Source organism: Melopsittacus undulatus, chromosome 4, assembly GCF_012275295.1.
Source record: "Melopsittacus undulatus isolate bMelUnd1 chromosome 4, bMelUnd1.mat.Z, whole genome shotgun sequence".
NCBI lineage: Eukaryota > Metazoa > Chordata > Aves > Psittaciformes > Psittaculidae > Melopsittacus > Melopsittacus undulatus.
The window spans coordinates 51,438,108-51,453,942 of record NC_047530.1 but is presented as its reverse complement, the minus strand read 5'-3'; the positions used below and the strand labels follow the sequence as shown (position 1 = coordinate 51,453,942).

The following is a 15,835-nucleotide window of genomic DNA, read 5'->3' as shown; positions in this document are numbered from 1 at the left end:
GCTTCCCCAGAGCGCAGTTTGGTTCCCTATACAGCCACAGATGTCAGGCACCAATACACTGGTGTCTCCGCTCTTTGATTAAAGACTGAATTAAATGGTCTTCTACACAAGACACACACTTTGCAGGAGAGGGAAAATCCTTTAAAATCAATAGTGGGGGAAGGTTAAAAATCCTCTATATTAACAAGTGGGGAAAAAAGCTGCAAGCTGGGGGTGGGGATCACTTCTGTGAGCTACAGCCCAGTGGGGATCAGCAGAGCAGGTTTTGACACCAATGGCAAGTTTCAGAGCCCCACAGGGCTGAACCCCACTCCTGCCTGCGATTACCTCTCACTGCAGCCATCGAGCTGGCTCTCCCTGACGGCATGCATAGCTTCCAGATCACAGATTAAACACGAGCCTTGGGAGGGGGTAGGATATTGTGGGAAAACAAGGAACGGGCTGGCCCTTGCTGTAAGACAATGACAGTACAGGGCTTGCAATTTAAAGAAATAAGCAAAGCTCCCCTATTTCCGATGCTGATGAGCTGCTTGAACAGAGGAGCAGAGAATAACGTTGCTAGTGACACGGTATTTCCCAGGGCCCCCGCTAACTTCTGTAGAGCTGGGGACATTCTGCCACCGCCGCACCGGCTGCAGCAACCCTTCCGCTGTGTGGGGCGGGGACAGCGGAGCTCGGCGGGGCCGCGGCCCCCTCCAGCGGCGGAGCCGGAGCCGCAGCCGCAGCCGGGCCGGCAGCTCCCGGGAAGCGTACCGGTGGAGAGGCCCCTTGGCCGGAAGCGGGCTGGCACCGCTGCCCTCGCACCGGGCCCTGCATCCACAAGCACTGGGGCCCTCACGCTGTCGGAGATGGCTGAAACGGAGGTTAAAATAAACCAAGGGGCATCCCGTTATCCCCTGCTGAGGGCAGAGTGGGATGCTTCGTTGCTACGGCTGCGGGAAAGCACTTCGCACTTTCCTCCTCTTCCTACAAGGCAATGATGTCCTGTCCTCACTGCAGTGGTATCATCATCAGACACCCAAAGTGAAGACAGCCAACTCTCCTAAAGGATGCAAAATGTGCATGCTAAAGCAAAGCAAACAGGACAAGCCAAGAAGCACAGAAGTAAATGGCTCGGTTGGTGGTGCTGCCAGCCGGAGGTTTCTTGGCTGTGTTACAGCAAACCAGCCAGTCTGGGGGAGTCGATGGATGTCTGGAGCACAGGACATTCGGGTCTTTGTTCCCATGGCAGGGGAAAGGGAAAGCAGCATCAGGTGCCCTCAGAGGACAACTGCCGAGTTTGCTTCTATGTTTTCATTTAGCTGTTCAGGAAACAGCTACAACTTTAACAGCATGTTTTACCTAATGGCATGTCCCAAACCATACCACACAAAGAGTAATGCAAGCAAATAAACATTATAGAGAAGTTCAACTGTATTTTCAGGCACCTGTGACAATCTTCACTGGCCCTTGCATACTCATCTGTTGTTTTACATGTTGTAATTGCAGGCAGACGTTAACATATACGTCAGCAAAATAGAGGGAAATTATATATACTCTGCTAGCCATCTTCATGGGAACTGTGTCACTCAGGCCCCTATGAACATCTCAGACAAAGAAAGGAAGACTGCATATTGAGAAGGTGAGAACATTAACTTCAGTAGCTGCCTTGCACCAAGTTTTAAGGTGTCAGCTTTTCATTTCTGCCATCAGTATAATTTTTCCCAATTACATAGATTAGATAAATCTCTCCAAAGCTAGTTTATGTATGACAGCAGTGCAATTATTTTATATTAAGTATGGCTTCATGCACAACAACCTACCTGTTAACTCCTGCCCTTCACATAGCATGGGCAAACATGCAGTCAGTAGTGCTTTTCTGCTCATCCCTCAAGCCCCAAGGCTGGAAGCTGCTCCATTCAGATCAAGCCCTGTGTGCAAGCTGTGTTTTTAAATGGAGCTGAGCTCACTAATCCTGGCATGGTCCAGGCCCACACAGGCACTTTGTGGATTATGGAGAAGAGAAAGGTGCCATTTCAGTTCTTTTGGTACCCTCCACCTTCTCCTTTGAGGCTGAAACTGAGGGTCCAGCCCAAAGCCCCTGTGCCTGCTGCCATGATTTGTATGCCTCGCACCACCCACTGGTGGACGGAGGAAGGATGGAAGCTGACTTTGATGTCCCAAGCCAGAGGAGCAACTTGGTACTCAAAATGGCATTGTTAAGGTTTCCCCACACAAGCCACGTGTTGACTTGTTGAGAAAGAAAATACAGTGGGAATCATCATCACTGCAATTGCTTTGGCAGAGAAGCACCTGCCTTTGACCCTGCTCTGAAAGCTGCATACAAGCACCTTGGCAAAAGAAACAAGGAACAGAAGGATGCAATCCTCGTCTGGAAGAGGTCATGCCTTTTACAGAAATGTGCCCTTGCAGCACAGGGTGGAACAATAGGATGTCATGCTCCCTGGCATGCATGCATGGGCATGCATGCTCCCTGGCAGAACCCCATTTTAAACCCCACATTTTAAGGGTACCAGCCCAAGGTTACAAAAAGCCCCACTTGATACGCACCATGGCAGTGAGGCTCTGCGATTCCCGCACCATGGCAACAGAGCCCAGCAGGGCTGCAAGGATCAGGGTCATGCTGATGCAGATCCCAAAGTAGAAAGCTGGAAGGAAGTCAGACGTGGGAGCTGTGGTCAGACACAAAGACTTCAGGGCTAACAGAGACCTGGTCCGATGCTTTCACCCAAGGAGGGAGCAGAAAGTGAATGTTGGGGAGCTGGTCCAAGGGGACCAGGCTGCAGAACTGGAATGTTTTCTGATTTATTCAACGCCCCCCATCTGTGTGTGCTGTAGTTGCCCAGCAGGGCTGCAAACCCCTGAGCAGTTCCCCCAGCTTCAGCAGAGGGAAGCACCCTAAAGGGTGTTGGTCCACCCAACAGACCACAAGCTGTCAATTATTTCAGGACTCTGATAAGGACCCCCTGAATGTGGAGTGCTGCTGCACAGCAGCTGTCCCATGGACCCTATCAGGACTTTGTGTGCTGCTAATCTGGTGCAACACTTGCCCTCTGGTTTCCTCCCTGCTAAGGCAGGGTCACAGCTGGTACCCCAGGGGCCACAGCACCACAGAGGGCTTTGCAACCTTCACTCAGAGCTAACTGCAAAGAGTCTGTGCTTGCAAGCAAAGCAAGTGGAAGCATTGCTGAAGAGGAGTAGCTGGAAAGGGAGAACCTGCGAGGCTGCATTAAGTGCCAATCCATATAATCTGCTGTGTGAAGGAAAGGGGGAAGGCTGTACCTAAGCTTTGGGCTAACATTATTTTTATACCTGCTGTGTTAAACTGAAATTGAAAACCAGGATCTAGAGAGGGTATATGCCCATATATGTTTAAGCCCAGAGTACAGCTCAGGAAAAGCAGTAGATGCAAGTGCAGCAGAGACGAGCAGGGCGTTTTAGCATCTGGGCTGTTCTCATTTCTTTGCTCTAGCCTTGTACCCGAGACTCAATTCCTATTTCTCCCTTCTGTACGGAAATACCCCTATATTTCCTAAAAAAAACATGTTCTCCCATGCATTTCAGCTCCCAGCTTCAATTTTCTGCTCTGTTCCAACTCCTGTAAGAGTCCTCTCCCCTGTAAGAGCCGCCCTCCCCAGGGCCCTTCCTGCCCCACACCACCTTTAGGTCTATCTGTGGCTGAGCTCCTCCTGAGCTTTCACTGCAGCACAGGGGAAGGCTGGGGAGACAATGAATAGAGGGACAGGAGCAAATGAGGCAGCACCTTTGATGCCTGGCGTACAGATCAGATAAAGGAAAAAGTGTCTGTGGGACTGTGTCAGCCCTGATGCATCCTCCAAAAGCCAGCCTCTGCCTCCTCCTATGATACCTCTGCATTTCCTTCATCTGCCTTAGGGGATTTGTCAGCTCTCCCGTTTACCAAAGGTCTTACCGGGATGTGACCGTGACATACCTGTGTGGTGGATGACTCTGTAAGAGTTGCTCTCCAGGGAGATGTCTCTGATGAGGGTGAAATGTGGCCCATAGTGGGTGACTGTGCTCAGCGTAGCAATGGACAACCCCAGCAGCTGGAAAAGAAGATTTTTAGGAAAGGATTTACAAGGCAGCAGTTCCTGCTGTGAGGTGTATCTGAATACTCCTGGGCTCCATGCAGATGCAGGAAGCCTGATCATCCAAATACTCCTGCATGTGCCCCAAAATACACATAAAAGGACAAGCCCCAGACACTTAAACATACTAAAGCTCATTTTATCTCTTGCATAATGAGTGCACATGACACTGCACAGCCCAGTCTCTTGGCCAGTGTCATTGAATGAAATTCCCACCATGTGAAGAAAACCCAGAGGATTGATGCTCTTGCAGCACACTCGTGCAGTTTCACCTGCTCTGAAGAGTATGCACATGCAGTTATGAGGGCTGCGAGCTTCAATAGCGCTTTTGGGCAGGGATGATGTTCCCTGCATTACTCTTTGCAATGCTAGTCCCATTGCCTGCTGTTAGCTGTTATTTCCTAATGTAAAATATACAATATTTTGTATACACGTATTTGTGCATTTGTAAAACATACTACATACTCAGCAGAAAGCTGAGTCTTGTAGTACTCTTTAAGTAATCTGTGCTGGCTTTTGTTTCCACAATGCGGTCCTGGGCCACTCCTGTTTCTCTCCCATCCCTGAGAGCACTGGCATGACTAAGGCACAGGGTAACCACCAGCACATTACCCTTCGTGGTGCCCAGAGCCAGTCCAGGCAATAGAGAGGGAACATTTCTGATGCACCTGCCTTCTGATGGCACATGTACCTTGCAGCACAACCAGTGGCAGAGCTGAGAAGGAGGTACCAACAGCAGCACAGTTAAAAACACCTCCAACTTTAGTGTAACGAACCTGGAAAATACAAGATGTGAGACCACTCCTAGCTCCTAAGATAAGCTTTAATTATTTTTTGCTCTTGCAACATGGAAACACAAGGCAGCTATCCCTGTGTCAGATAGGACAGTCTGGTGTCCACATAATCCCCTCTGTATGACATTTTCTAGCAGCTTTTGCTGGAGACTTACAGCTTTGGAGACTAAATAAATCCAAAATTTAGCATTTTCTCCTTATAAATAACTTAATTTTTGGCACCTACTCATCCTCCATGCTGCACATTACTGCATATCTCAACCCACACCCAGCAAAATGCTAAGTGTAACACCAGTTAGCTTAGATATCTGAGAAACAGCACTCTAAAATCCTCCCAACAGCAATAATGTGATCCTAGCTATCCAGAGCAGCTGTGCCTTAATATCTCCTCTAAACATGCTTGGTAGCAATCCTCCTTTGATTTCCTCCAAATGACAAATTTTTGTTTGGAAGAGAGAACAATGTATAGTCGCTACAGCCAACAGACTAGAAATGTTGAAATTTGGACAAACTATACATTTCATGTATGGCCCCAAATAGACTATTACATTTAAATCACACTCTTTCCAAGCCACCAACCCTCTTTGAACTAAATACAGACTACTTTTTTCTTTAAGCTTGTTTGTTATTATTTTTAAGCTTATTATTTTTAAGCTTTTTGATGAAGTGAAAAGGCAACAAACATACACAACTCAACATCCAGCAGAAGCATTTCCCAGTTTCCACTGTCTCACATCAGCTCTAACAACAGAAGCTCCCCTTGAACTTGCTTCAAAAGCTGATAAAAAGGATCCCTAGAATTGCTTAACTTTATGGTACAGACCCACAGACCTCTCACATATACCTCCATTGAAGCCGTGTGGTTTCATATCCTGATCAATTCCACCTGCAGCTGACCATCCTCCCAGCAACAAGTGTGACTGGAACAGGTCTATCCTCCCTCTTTTGCCCCAAGGAGACAGGAGCAGACACCTTTTTGCTGAAAACCCCCCTTTCTGCCAGCCCCAACCTTTGCTTTCTCCTTCGAGGTGGCCACCGGCTTGTGAAAGAGCTGCAGCCCCACAACAGCTCCGAGAAACCAGAAGTCTATCAGCAGAGGGGGGGCGATGCTGGCGGCCAGCGATAACCGTGCAGGGCGCAACGATAACTCAGGCAGTTAGCTTTGCTTGCCCTCCACCCGTGAAAAACAGCGTGGGAAAGCCTGACCCTCCCTGAGCAGGGACAGGAAAGGTGATGGTTCACCTCGATCCTGCAGAGTTGCCCCACACTTGCCTGCTCACCATGACACAGAGGCTGGTCACCAGCAGCTGGCACTTGGTGGTCTTCATCCCGCACCTCAGCCCCATGGCTGCTTGTCCGCAGAGAGAGCTCGCAGCTGTCCCTCCGGCTCTTGATAAAGCCTGGGCTTCCCCAAAGGGAGGCATGGCCACAGCAGGGCCTCTCGGGAAGTGTAGTCCCCACCACGTGCTGCTGCACCTCCTCCTGCCCAACTATTAAACCCTGGTTAGAGCAGCTGCCTGGGTTCTCGGTGGGCTGCCGTCAGCTCCAACAGGTAGCCAGCTGGGAAAGGAGGAGAAGCATAAGAAAAATCAGCTTTTCAAGGAGTTTGGAGCAACGGTTCTTAAAACAATTTCTGAAACTGTTCAGTCATGGGTCAGTATCGAAATGCTCCTTTTTCCACTGTCGCCAGGAGGCAGTTTTGCTTTAATGAACACTGTCACTTTTTTTTTTTTTTTTTCAATCTGTTTAAATCCTATCTTGGGAAAAAGTTTAGGAAAACATTAGAAAAAAACCCAACCCCAACCTGTTGTTTAAAAAAGAGATCAAATCCCCCAAACAGGATCTGCATTAAAGTCTTCCCTCTCCATTTAAATGTCACCACATGGCAATAACCTTTGGCTGAGACCCTACTAAAATTTGTATGATGGATAAAAATCCTCTTGGTAGCATTTTATTCAGGAAAATGGCTATACATAAATATAACCCCCTGCTCAGGAGACCTTCATTGTTCATGGACAGTTTGACTCTGTTCTGTCCCCTCTCATGGCACTGAAGAGCCCACTGACCCACAGCTACAGAAGACTCAGGTGACTTCTGGTCTTCAAAACCAGCTACCTGCTGCATGTGTATTTCCTGAAAGTAAGTTGCAGAAAAGCCTCAAGAACAATCTGGCCAAAGGGAGGTTTGATGACTAAATGTCTTAATCATCCTTACTTTCAGGGCTAGACAAATGGAAAATAGTGGCACCCTCCCTATGTGCAAAGAAAGGGGGAGAAGAAGTAAAACCATCCCACATCAGTAATTGTAGCTACAGGAAAATGCTATAGAAGGTGGTGGAGGGGAGTGAAAAAAGGAAGGAAGATGCATTTTGGAGAGCAAATGGGAGCAAGAGAAAGCGTATTGCACAAAACCATGTGAACAGGAAAAAGCTTGTAATGATTTTCCTACTACATCGCTAGTTTTCTTGTAAGCTTTCTTGCAAAACATCTTGGTTGCAACCTCCTGAGACAGCAATGGGAGCTGCCACAGCTCTTTCCAAAACCAGGCATCCCCCATGGCTCGTGGGTCTGTACACTGGTGGGGATCTGTGATGTGCAGCAGGGGATGCTGATGTACCCATGTACACATGGAGACCTTCCTCCTTCAGCCACCAGCTGGAAATCACCTGAGAAAGACCACCGGATGGACACTGGGGAAGGAGAGCAGTAGGGCGAGGACTACAGAGAGAGGGTAACAGGCATGCAGCTGATGCCCACACACCAACGTCCAGAAGCAGGTACCCTGGGACCAAGCAAGGTGGGAAAGCGCCTTGTAAAACATTGTGGTGGAGTCAGGACTGCGTCTGAACACAGAGCTGTTAGCACACATCACTTCTTCTGGCACTATGGGACAGATGGTTGCATTGTTACCTGCATTTTCAAGGGAAATGACCAGCGGTACAAAAGCAGCAGGGCTGGTCCACAGGTGGAGTTACAGGTTACATCTGGAAGGATTGCAAGAAGGTACAAAGCACAGCTCTGTGTGTAAAATCAGCTAGGGAAACCCAGCCAAGAGCAACGGTCAGGTAGAAGCGAGGGACAGCCTTGCCACCTACCGTGAACACACCTGGAGCCTGTTTCACAAGAGAAAAACCTTACAGCCCATCTTCATTTTCCCCTACAGTCTAGTTTTCCTAACCAGCCCTAAACGCATGCCACCGGGGAGGGCTGTGCAAAGCCGAATCCCACGCTAGAGGTCCCCACAGGCCAGCAGAAACCCTTCCTAAAGGCCTGGGTGATTCAAGTGGACTTTTGAAGGGAAGAGATGGGAGGTTCCCTTCCCAGTTTCACAAGGGTCTCATCCGTCCCTGCAGAACCCTTGCACCTCACCTGAGAGGTCACAAAATCATCACCTACACCTCTTAGAAGGGCTCCTAGTCTCTTCACAAAAGATGCTCTACCTCTTTTTCTCCAGCCATAAAACAGGTGCCTTCCCTGCACCTTCACCAAGCTCTCAAAGCAGATTGTAATGTTAAACACTTGGGCTTGAACTGATGTTTCTCTGGTATGGTTATTTATTCCTGAGTAGTTGCCTCATGTCCTCTGATGCTTCTCACATCTCCAGTGCTCGGCACCCTGTCTTTGTGCCTGCGGCCTTTATCAGCTGCTCTGGTGCTGTGCTGGGTTTGGAGGTGGAGATGTTTTCTGCTGTTTCTCTTTCCTCTATCTTACTCTTTATCCTGTACAGGTATGGCTTGAGAGATTTCTGCCTTAGACAGAACACACATGGATTTCTAACGTCATAAACTGATAAGAGCACAAGACATTACTCCCTCTCCCAAAAGAAAATCAACGGTAGGAGCATTAGTAGAGCTGGGAGATGAAAATGTCGGGCTCTGATTGAGGAAGGCACATGCAAAGGCATTGCAAAAGTGAGTGCAGAGGGAGCACATGTGTTCATCTTACCTGTGGAACTGGAATGGGGATCTTTAGAACACTTTCTACAGGACAAAATTTCCTCTGGATGCCCTGTCATTGGCATATACCTGCCTTGGCAGTTCTCTGTCCAGGGAGCCCTGGTGAGAAATATGGTGTACCCCCAGCTCCATCCCAGTGGGAAGAGCAGCAGGGCTGGCAGCATGGCAGGAAGCCATCCTTGCAGCCAGTCCATGGGCGGGATGGCATTGTGGCTTTTCTAACAAGTCTGGGCCTCCTGCCTGCCCTACTGGGTTTTATCAGTTGGTTCCCTTTGCAAGAGCACAACTTATCACCCTCAAACCCAGTGCGAAAACCACAGGTGACTACAGCTCCTGCCTGTGGCTTCCTCCCTTATCGCTGGTTATCAGCCAGAGCACAGAAAGAGGGTAGTGAGGCTAAAAATACCCAGGGGAGCCCAGGTGCCCTCTTCCTCCAGTCTTGTGGCTGTTTGCAGCCTTCTGTTAGGCTGTGAAAATACCCACCAGCAGCTGCACGGGTGTCAGTACATGCCACCTCCTCCAGCAGGAAAGGATTGATTTAAAAAGAGGAACAAAGACACACCTTTTTTTTTTGCAGAGCTAACAGGTCCAACCTTCTGAGCTGGAGGGAACTGTTGCTCACACTATCAGATGGATGTCCTAAAAGAGCCAAGGGATTTAATGTGTTAATGCTGCATGGGGTGAACCTGGAAGACCAAGCACCAATGGAGGAGGCTAAATTCATGCTAGTGCTTTCTTGCCATCCACTTTTCTGGCTCTCACTCTGTCAACGCAGACACCAGTGATGTAACAGCAGCTTCGCAGCCCCAGCTGCTTGAACCCCAGCAAGGCAGCAGGTAAGAGAAACCTATCCCTTGGCTTTGGGGTGTTGCTACTCATGCTCCCGTAAAAGGATGGGCTGGAGGCAGGGGAAAGGAAGCTGCCCCAGGAAGCAAAGCTATACCCATTGTCCAGGCAAGACACATCCATGCCAGGCCCCTCCTGCCTCTCAGGAGCCTCCTCCTTTGCCAGCCCACACCAGTGTTAGGGAAAGTGCTTCTCCTCCACAGCATAAAATAGCTCCAGCTGTGGCAGATTTACAAGTGTCATGGCTCAGACCATTCAGTCCCTCAGCTACTGCCCTTAAGACACCTAGATACACCCTAGAGCTCACTCGTAAATAAAACACATCCATATCAAACTGCACTGAAGCTATATGAATGATGGGAAGCCAGGGAGACCTCACAGCCTGTGTCTGCCTTTCCAGGCACATCACAAGGATGCATTGTAAAGGCTGCTTAGCATTCATATAGCGCATATGCCCAATCAAAGCTAAAAATCAGCTTTTAAACCCGGGCTATCTCTTTTCAAGAAGGGAAGGAGAGGAGAAAAGGGGGAGGTGTTGAAATTTGCTAAGCTTCAGATGCACCATACAACTCTGCTGTGAATGGAAACAAGTCTGGCTGGAGGCTTCCTTGGAAGAAACAAAACCAGAGAGAAATCATAACATCTCCAAGTGATGTTTTTATTTATTATTATTATTTCTAGAAATCCTCCAGTGATTCCCAGGCATTTTGAAATCAATTATAGGTGAAAAAAAACCTTGTCAGAAGAGTTATTAAGTAAAGTTCAACAAGCCCAGGAAAGTTTATGTTTGAAAAGAGCATACACTGAAGACAGGGAGTTCCCTGACAAAAATAAACTCAAGTAAATTTCTTCCCCCCTCCTTGAAAGTGAAACAACTGTACTCACAGCTCTAAAGCACACCTTCCTACTTAGAATCAATTCTTTTTTCTTTTCCACACAATATCTAATTGTAAACCATAACTGAAATGGGGGAATTTAGGGTAGATATTAGGAAGAAATTCTTTACTGTGAGGGTGGTGAGGCACTGGAACAGGTTGCCTGCCCAGAGAAGTTGTGGCTGATCCATCCCTGGCGGTGTTCAAGGCCAGGTAGGATGGGGCTTTGAACAACCTGTTCTAGTGGAAGGTGTCACTGCCCACAGCAAGGGGGTTGGAACGAGATCATCTTTAAGGTCCCTTCCAACCCAAACCATTCTATGATTTTATGTTTCTAATTGCCCAGGAGCCAGCTGTGCAAGTGACGGGTCTGATAACACAGCTCTGCCCTGATCCCAGCAAAATCAATGTGAGCAGAACCCATCCTGGCAAAAAGGGACTTGCCTGCTCACCAAGAACAGGGCTGCTCAACTGCCCATTGCCATTTCTTTCTGGCATTCACTCTCTCAAGCCTGCAACAGGACCTCTATTGCTTTCCTCTGGGGTCCAGAAAGTTTTGGTTAAAAAGAACTTAAAATCTCCCCTCAGCTGCCTGTAACATGTAGGTCACAGTGGCACTGACCCAGCATCTGTCTGCTGCATTCCTGATGACACCCATGCCAAACGTGCCATGACACCTGAAATCAGTTAAATTTTACTCCCACTTTTGGCAGGTGATGAGCACAAGGGAAGTCCCTGTGGCAGCCAGGACAGCTTTGCAGGTGCTGAAAACAAGCACCATGGCTTGAGCTGAGCAGATGATCATGCACACAACCATGTTTAGACTGCACTGCCAGTCAAAATGCTCCCACCTGCACCAAACCCTTCAGAGGAGCCATGCGGCTGCTCACAGTTTTCACTTCTAGGTCTATGGAAAGGCCAAGAATGTCTCAAAAGCCACTAAATTTGGGTGCTAAACCTGATGTATGCTTGAGTGGAACTGTCAAAAAAGCAAAGCACTTGCAGGCTCCTTCATGTCACTTCCAGGAATTTCAGCCCAGCTGCCTCTGATGCTGCAGCAGGGCTCACTCCATCAACCTGCTGCCATTGCAACCGATCCCCAGGAAAAATCTCTCTCTTCCAATGCAGTGGACCCTTACTGCTCCTTGAATACCCATGCAGGTAGAAAACACCACATCGAGAAATCAAGGATTACTATTTTTGGCTTAGATACACCCTAGGAGCGTCACCAGAGTGGGTCAGGGTAGCCAGGGGGGTACAGATCCTTACTTTGGTACCTGAATCATGCTGCAGAACCTCACTATCAGAGAGGGTCTATTGGAGGTGTTTTAGCATCACACTGGTTTTGGTTGGTGTTTTCTTAAGGCTGGGCAGGAGCAAAGACCCAGGGGTAGAACATATGACAAGCTGTGCTAAAGCCAAGAGTGGTCTGCAATCCCTGAGTGGCGGGTATGCATAGCACCCCGTTCACCCACCTTGTTTAATTAGCAAAACACCCTGCAAGTTATTTCTCACCATACGTTCCCAGGATATGAAGAAGCAGCACCTTTGTCCTCCCCGTTAAATTCATCTCTCCAAAAGCACTGCACCCAATTGCTGTTTCCCCGAGAGATGGAAGGGGGGACAGAGGAAGGGACTGCTGGCCACGGCAGAGGGGAGCCCAGCTGCAGACCCCGAGCCACAAGAGCTTTACATTTTACGTCTCCTCTCCGCGCTTTATCCTTGAAACTCTTGTTTAAGCCTTAAAAGTCGTCTTGCAGAGAACGGCCTTGGCGAGGTGACTCCTGCAACTGCTGTACGTTTGTATTCAGTTTCTGAAAGCCGAGCCCCGGTGTATCCCCTCGCTTTGCGAAGCAAACCAACCGGTGTCCGACGGCAGGGCTGCTCACTCCACCGCTCCGCCGCTCCAGCGGCCGCTCCCCGCCTGTCCCGGCGCTGCCGCCCCTCTGGGTGCACGGTTTGGTTTGGGGAGGAAACGGCGCATTGGACGGGTCGGGACCCGGAGCTGGCACCGCACCGGGGCACGGGGAGCACCTGTGTGCGGGGGGAGGAGGGGCCACAGGGGAGCCCCTCCCTCCGTAAATAATGAAAATTACAACAAAATACTGAAAACGCAAAAAAACAGACGGGGCGAGAAAAGGAGAACGTTCCAAAGTGTGTGTGTGTGTATGAGCGTGTGTGTGAGCGTGAGCGTGTGCGTGTTTGTGCATGTGTGTGTGAGCGTGTGTGTGTGTGTGTGAGCGTGTGTGTGTGTGTGAGCGTGTGTGTGTGAGCGTGTGTGTGTGTGCATGTGTGTGTGAGCGTGTGTGTGTGTGAGCGTGTGCGTGTGAGCGTGTGTGTGTGTGCATGTGTGTGTGTGTGAGCGTGTGTGTGTGTGTGAGCGTGTGCGTGTGAGCGTGTGCGTGTGAGCGTGTGCGTGTGAGCGTGTGTGTGTGTGAGCGTGTCCGTGTGTGTGAGCGTGTCCGTGTGTGTGAGCATGTGCGTGTGAGCGTGTGCGTGTGCATGTGTGTGTGAGCGTGTCCGTGTCCGTGTGTGTGTCCGTGTGTGTGAGCGCACCCCAGGGCACCGGAACGGGGGAAGAGAACCGGCGGAGGGAGGGAGGGCAGTGCTGCCGGGGCTGGCGGCGCCACGCGCCGGGCGCGCGCGGGGGGCGGGGGCGCGCTCGGGGGAGGGCGGGAGGGGGTGGCGCGGCGGCGGCGGGCGCGCGTGGCGCGGCGTGCGCGGCGCGTGCGGCCGGCGGGGGCTCGCGAGCGGCGGCACGTTGATAAGGGCTGTCCCGGCGGCGGCCGCCACCGCAGAGGAGCGGGAGCGGCGCTGGGAGCGGACGGGGGAGGGCTGTTGTGTGTAGGAATAAACAAACTCCGGTGCCCGACCCCCTCTCCGCGTTAAATTTCGGGGGTTTAAAAACATATTTTATATCTTCTTTTACTTTTTTTTTCTTCTTTTTTGTTTTGTTTTTTTTTTTCCCTCCGAGCTCTCCGCCAGTCGCCGCCGTGGCCGCGCGGCGATGAACGGCGGGGCCCTGCCGCCGCCGCCCCTGCCCCCAGCCGTGCCCCGCGGCCGCCGGCGGCCCCCGTCCCCCGAGCTGCTGCGCTGTAAGCGCCGCTTGGCCTTTACCGCCCTGCCGGGCACCGGGGCGGCGGCGGCGGCCGCCGTGGCCCGTCGGAACGAACGGGAGCGCAACCGTGTGCGGCTGGTCAACCTGGGCTTCGCCGCCCTCCGGCAGCACGTCCCGCACGGCGCCGCCAGCAAGAAGATGAGCAAAGTGGAGACCCTCCGCTCCGCCGTCGAATACATCCGCGCCTTGCAGCGGCTCCTCGATGAGCACGACGCCGCCTCAGCCGCTTTCCCCGACGGCCGCGGGAGGGCGGCCGTCGGGGAAGGCGGCTGCGGCGGTGGCTACTCCTCCGCCTCACCCTCCTTCGCCTCCTCGGTGCCCGGCTCGCCTTGCTCCTCCGACGAGAGCGGCTACGACGCGGCGCTGAGCCCCGAGGAGCGGGAGCTGCTGGACTTTACCAGCTGGCTCGGGAGCTACTGACCCGTCTGCAGGTGAGGGGGGCTCCGGGGGGCAGCGGGACGGGGCCCGCTTCTACCGTCCCCTGCGCACGGGCCAGCGGGGCACGCACCCATCGGGGTTCTCTGTACATCTCTCCGCAGCCGCTCTCAGGCAGCAGTAACTCGGCGCCCTCGCTCTCAGCAGCAGTCAGCATCCTCCTCAAAATACTCACTCCCCGCTGGCTGCTTTTCTCGCCGGGTTCACCCATCGTCTTCAGGCTGTGGAAAGTGCAATGGTGTAAATGACTGCGGGACTCTGCCACCGGCTCCGGGCAGCGGCTCTGTCTGCCCGCCGGGAGCGGCCGACGGAGAGGAGGCCTGGGCTACCCCGCTTACCCCCACGGCTGGTCTCTGGTGATGCCTTGGAGGGGTGGAAAAAAAAGAAACTAAAACCACTTGATGCTTCCTTGTTTCTGGAGGGGGAGGGAATTTTTTATCATGTCAGATTCTATTTTACATGTAACTTGAACTGTCTATGGGAACACTGGTGTATGAAGACTTATTTTTGTACAAGAAACTTTAGAGAAAAGGGGTGAGGAGATGGTTCTATTTTTTAGCAAGTCCTATTCTCTTGTTCTTGAACACTGCCAGCTAGAATGTTTTGGAAACATACACGGTTTAGATAAAAAGGTGTTGTGTTTTGTTGGTTTGTTTTTTCTCTCTCAACACTTTAGTAGAAGACTGTAAAGTTATGTTGTGTCTTAACGTGGTGTCCGAGTTTGCCTGGTGTGAAGGTACACTTCTCTGAAAACTGAAGTTTGGGGTTTTTTAAAAAAATGTGTTGAAGGCATTTTTGTATGCACTTGCTATGATTTCTTAAGTTGTATATATGCAGTTTTTAAGAGAGTATCGTATTTTATGTAAATTGACTTTATAAATAAAAATCTATTTATAAATGGCTTCGGAGCTGTAAGATGAATGTATTGGACAGAAATGTCCAAGTTAATTTCAGGCTGAGAGAAGGGTGGGAGAGGAGAATAATGAGTGACAGAGAGACAGTTCTGCTGGACCACGTTTCATGTGCAGCACAGCATAACCTCCAGGCCTGCTTCCCTCCCCCCTTCACGTTTATGAACTTGGTATTGGATGCAAGTACCACAGAGATGATGTATGGGGAGATGTAAATGTGTATAGGAGGCAAGACAACTTCAGGGATGGAAACTTGTGTCCTGGACATGCAGAATGTGCTGCAGGCTGTGCTGCCCTGGCCTACAGCAATGGGAAAGTCATGGGAAGGTTAAGGGGGAGTGGGTATCTGAAATCTGAGGCTGGCATCCTGCCAGCCTTTCAGACTTTAGGTTAGGGTGCCTTTATTCAGGAGAGCACCATCTCTGAGGAGAGCATTGTCATTCAAAAAACCACATGTAATCAATAGTGTTCCACTCTAATCTGCTCTAACGTTGGCTGACTGTACATATACTTTGTCTAAAAGCAATAAGCAAACAGGAATTGTTCCTTAGAAACTGCTGTCAGAGATTCCTAAACTCTGTCCCTTACTTTGGGCTCATGCTGAAGTGAGATAGCTGTAAAACAAAACAGTGATGGTGGCATGAAAAACTACAGCAGAGGCTGTTACTTCCCTTAAATAGCTCTAGTGAATAATAATAGCTGAATGGAGCAAACCGGCCTGGCCCATAGAATATGATGAATGAACACATAGGAGAAAGGGTTATTAAAATTGACCTACTTTACAGAGACTGT

The 15,835-nt window shown here is 50.3% G+C and overlaps 2 protein-coding genes across 2 annotated transcripts in view; one reads left to right on the top strand and one right to left on the bottom strand.

Moving 5' to 3' along the window:
* The window catches only part of TSPAN32 (tetraspanin 32), a 30,732-nt gene extending 24,352 nt beyond the window's left edge, over positions 1-6,380 (bottom strand). Inside the window, exons 1-3 of the mRNA XM_005149198.4 lie at positions 6,184-6,380; positions 3,953-4,067; positions 2,551-2,648 (exon numbers count right to left, since the gene is read on the bottom strand). Coding sequence (XP_005149255.3) covers positions 2,551-2,648; positions 3,953-4,067; positions 6,184-6,327 — 357 coding nt within the window. The 5' untranslated portion in view covers positions 6,328-6,380. The remainder of the gene's footprint in view (positions 1-2,550; positions 2,649-3,952; positions 4,068-6,183) is intronic.
* Positions 6,381-13,327: 6,947 nt separating this feature from the next.
* On the top strand, positions 13,328-15,034 carry ASCL2 (achaete-scute family bHLH transcription factor 2). The gene is made up of 2 exons (XM_034062665.1): positions 13,328-14,128; positions 14,237-15,034. Exon 1 carries the CDS (start codon positions 13,587-13,589, stop codon positions 14,115-14,117), a length of 531 nt encoding a protein of 176 aa, XP_033918556.1. The 5' UTR covers positions 13,328-13,586; the 3' UTR covers positions 14,118-14,128; positions 14,237-15,034.
* The last annotated feature ends 801 nt before the right edge of the window (positions 15,035-15,835 follow it).

Excerpts from the sequence above, each read along its gene's own strand:
- ASCL2 (XM_034062665.1), top strand. The coding sequence starts at position 13,587 with ATGAACGGCGGGGCCCTGCCGCCGCCGCCCCTGCCCCCAGCCGTGCCC.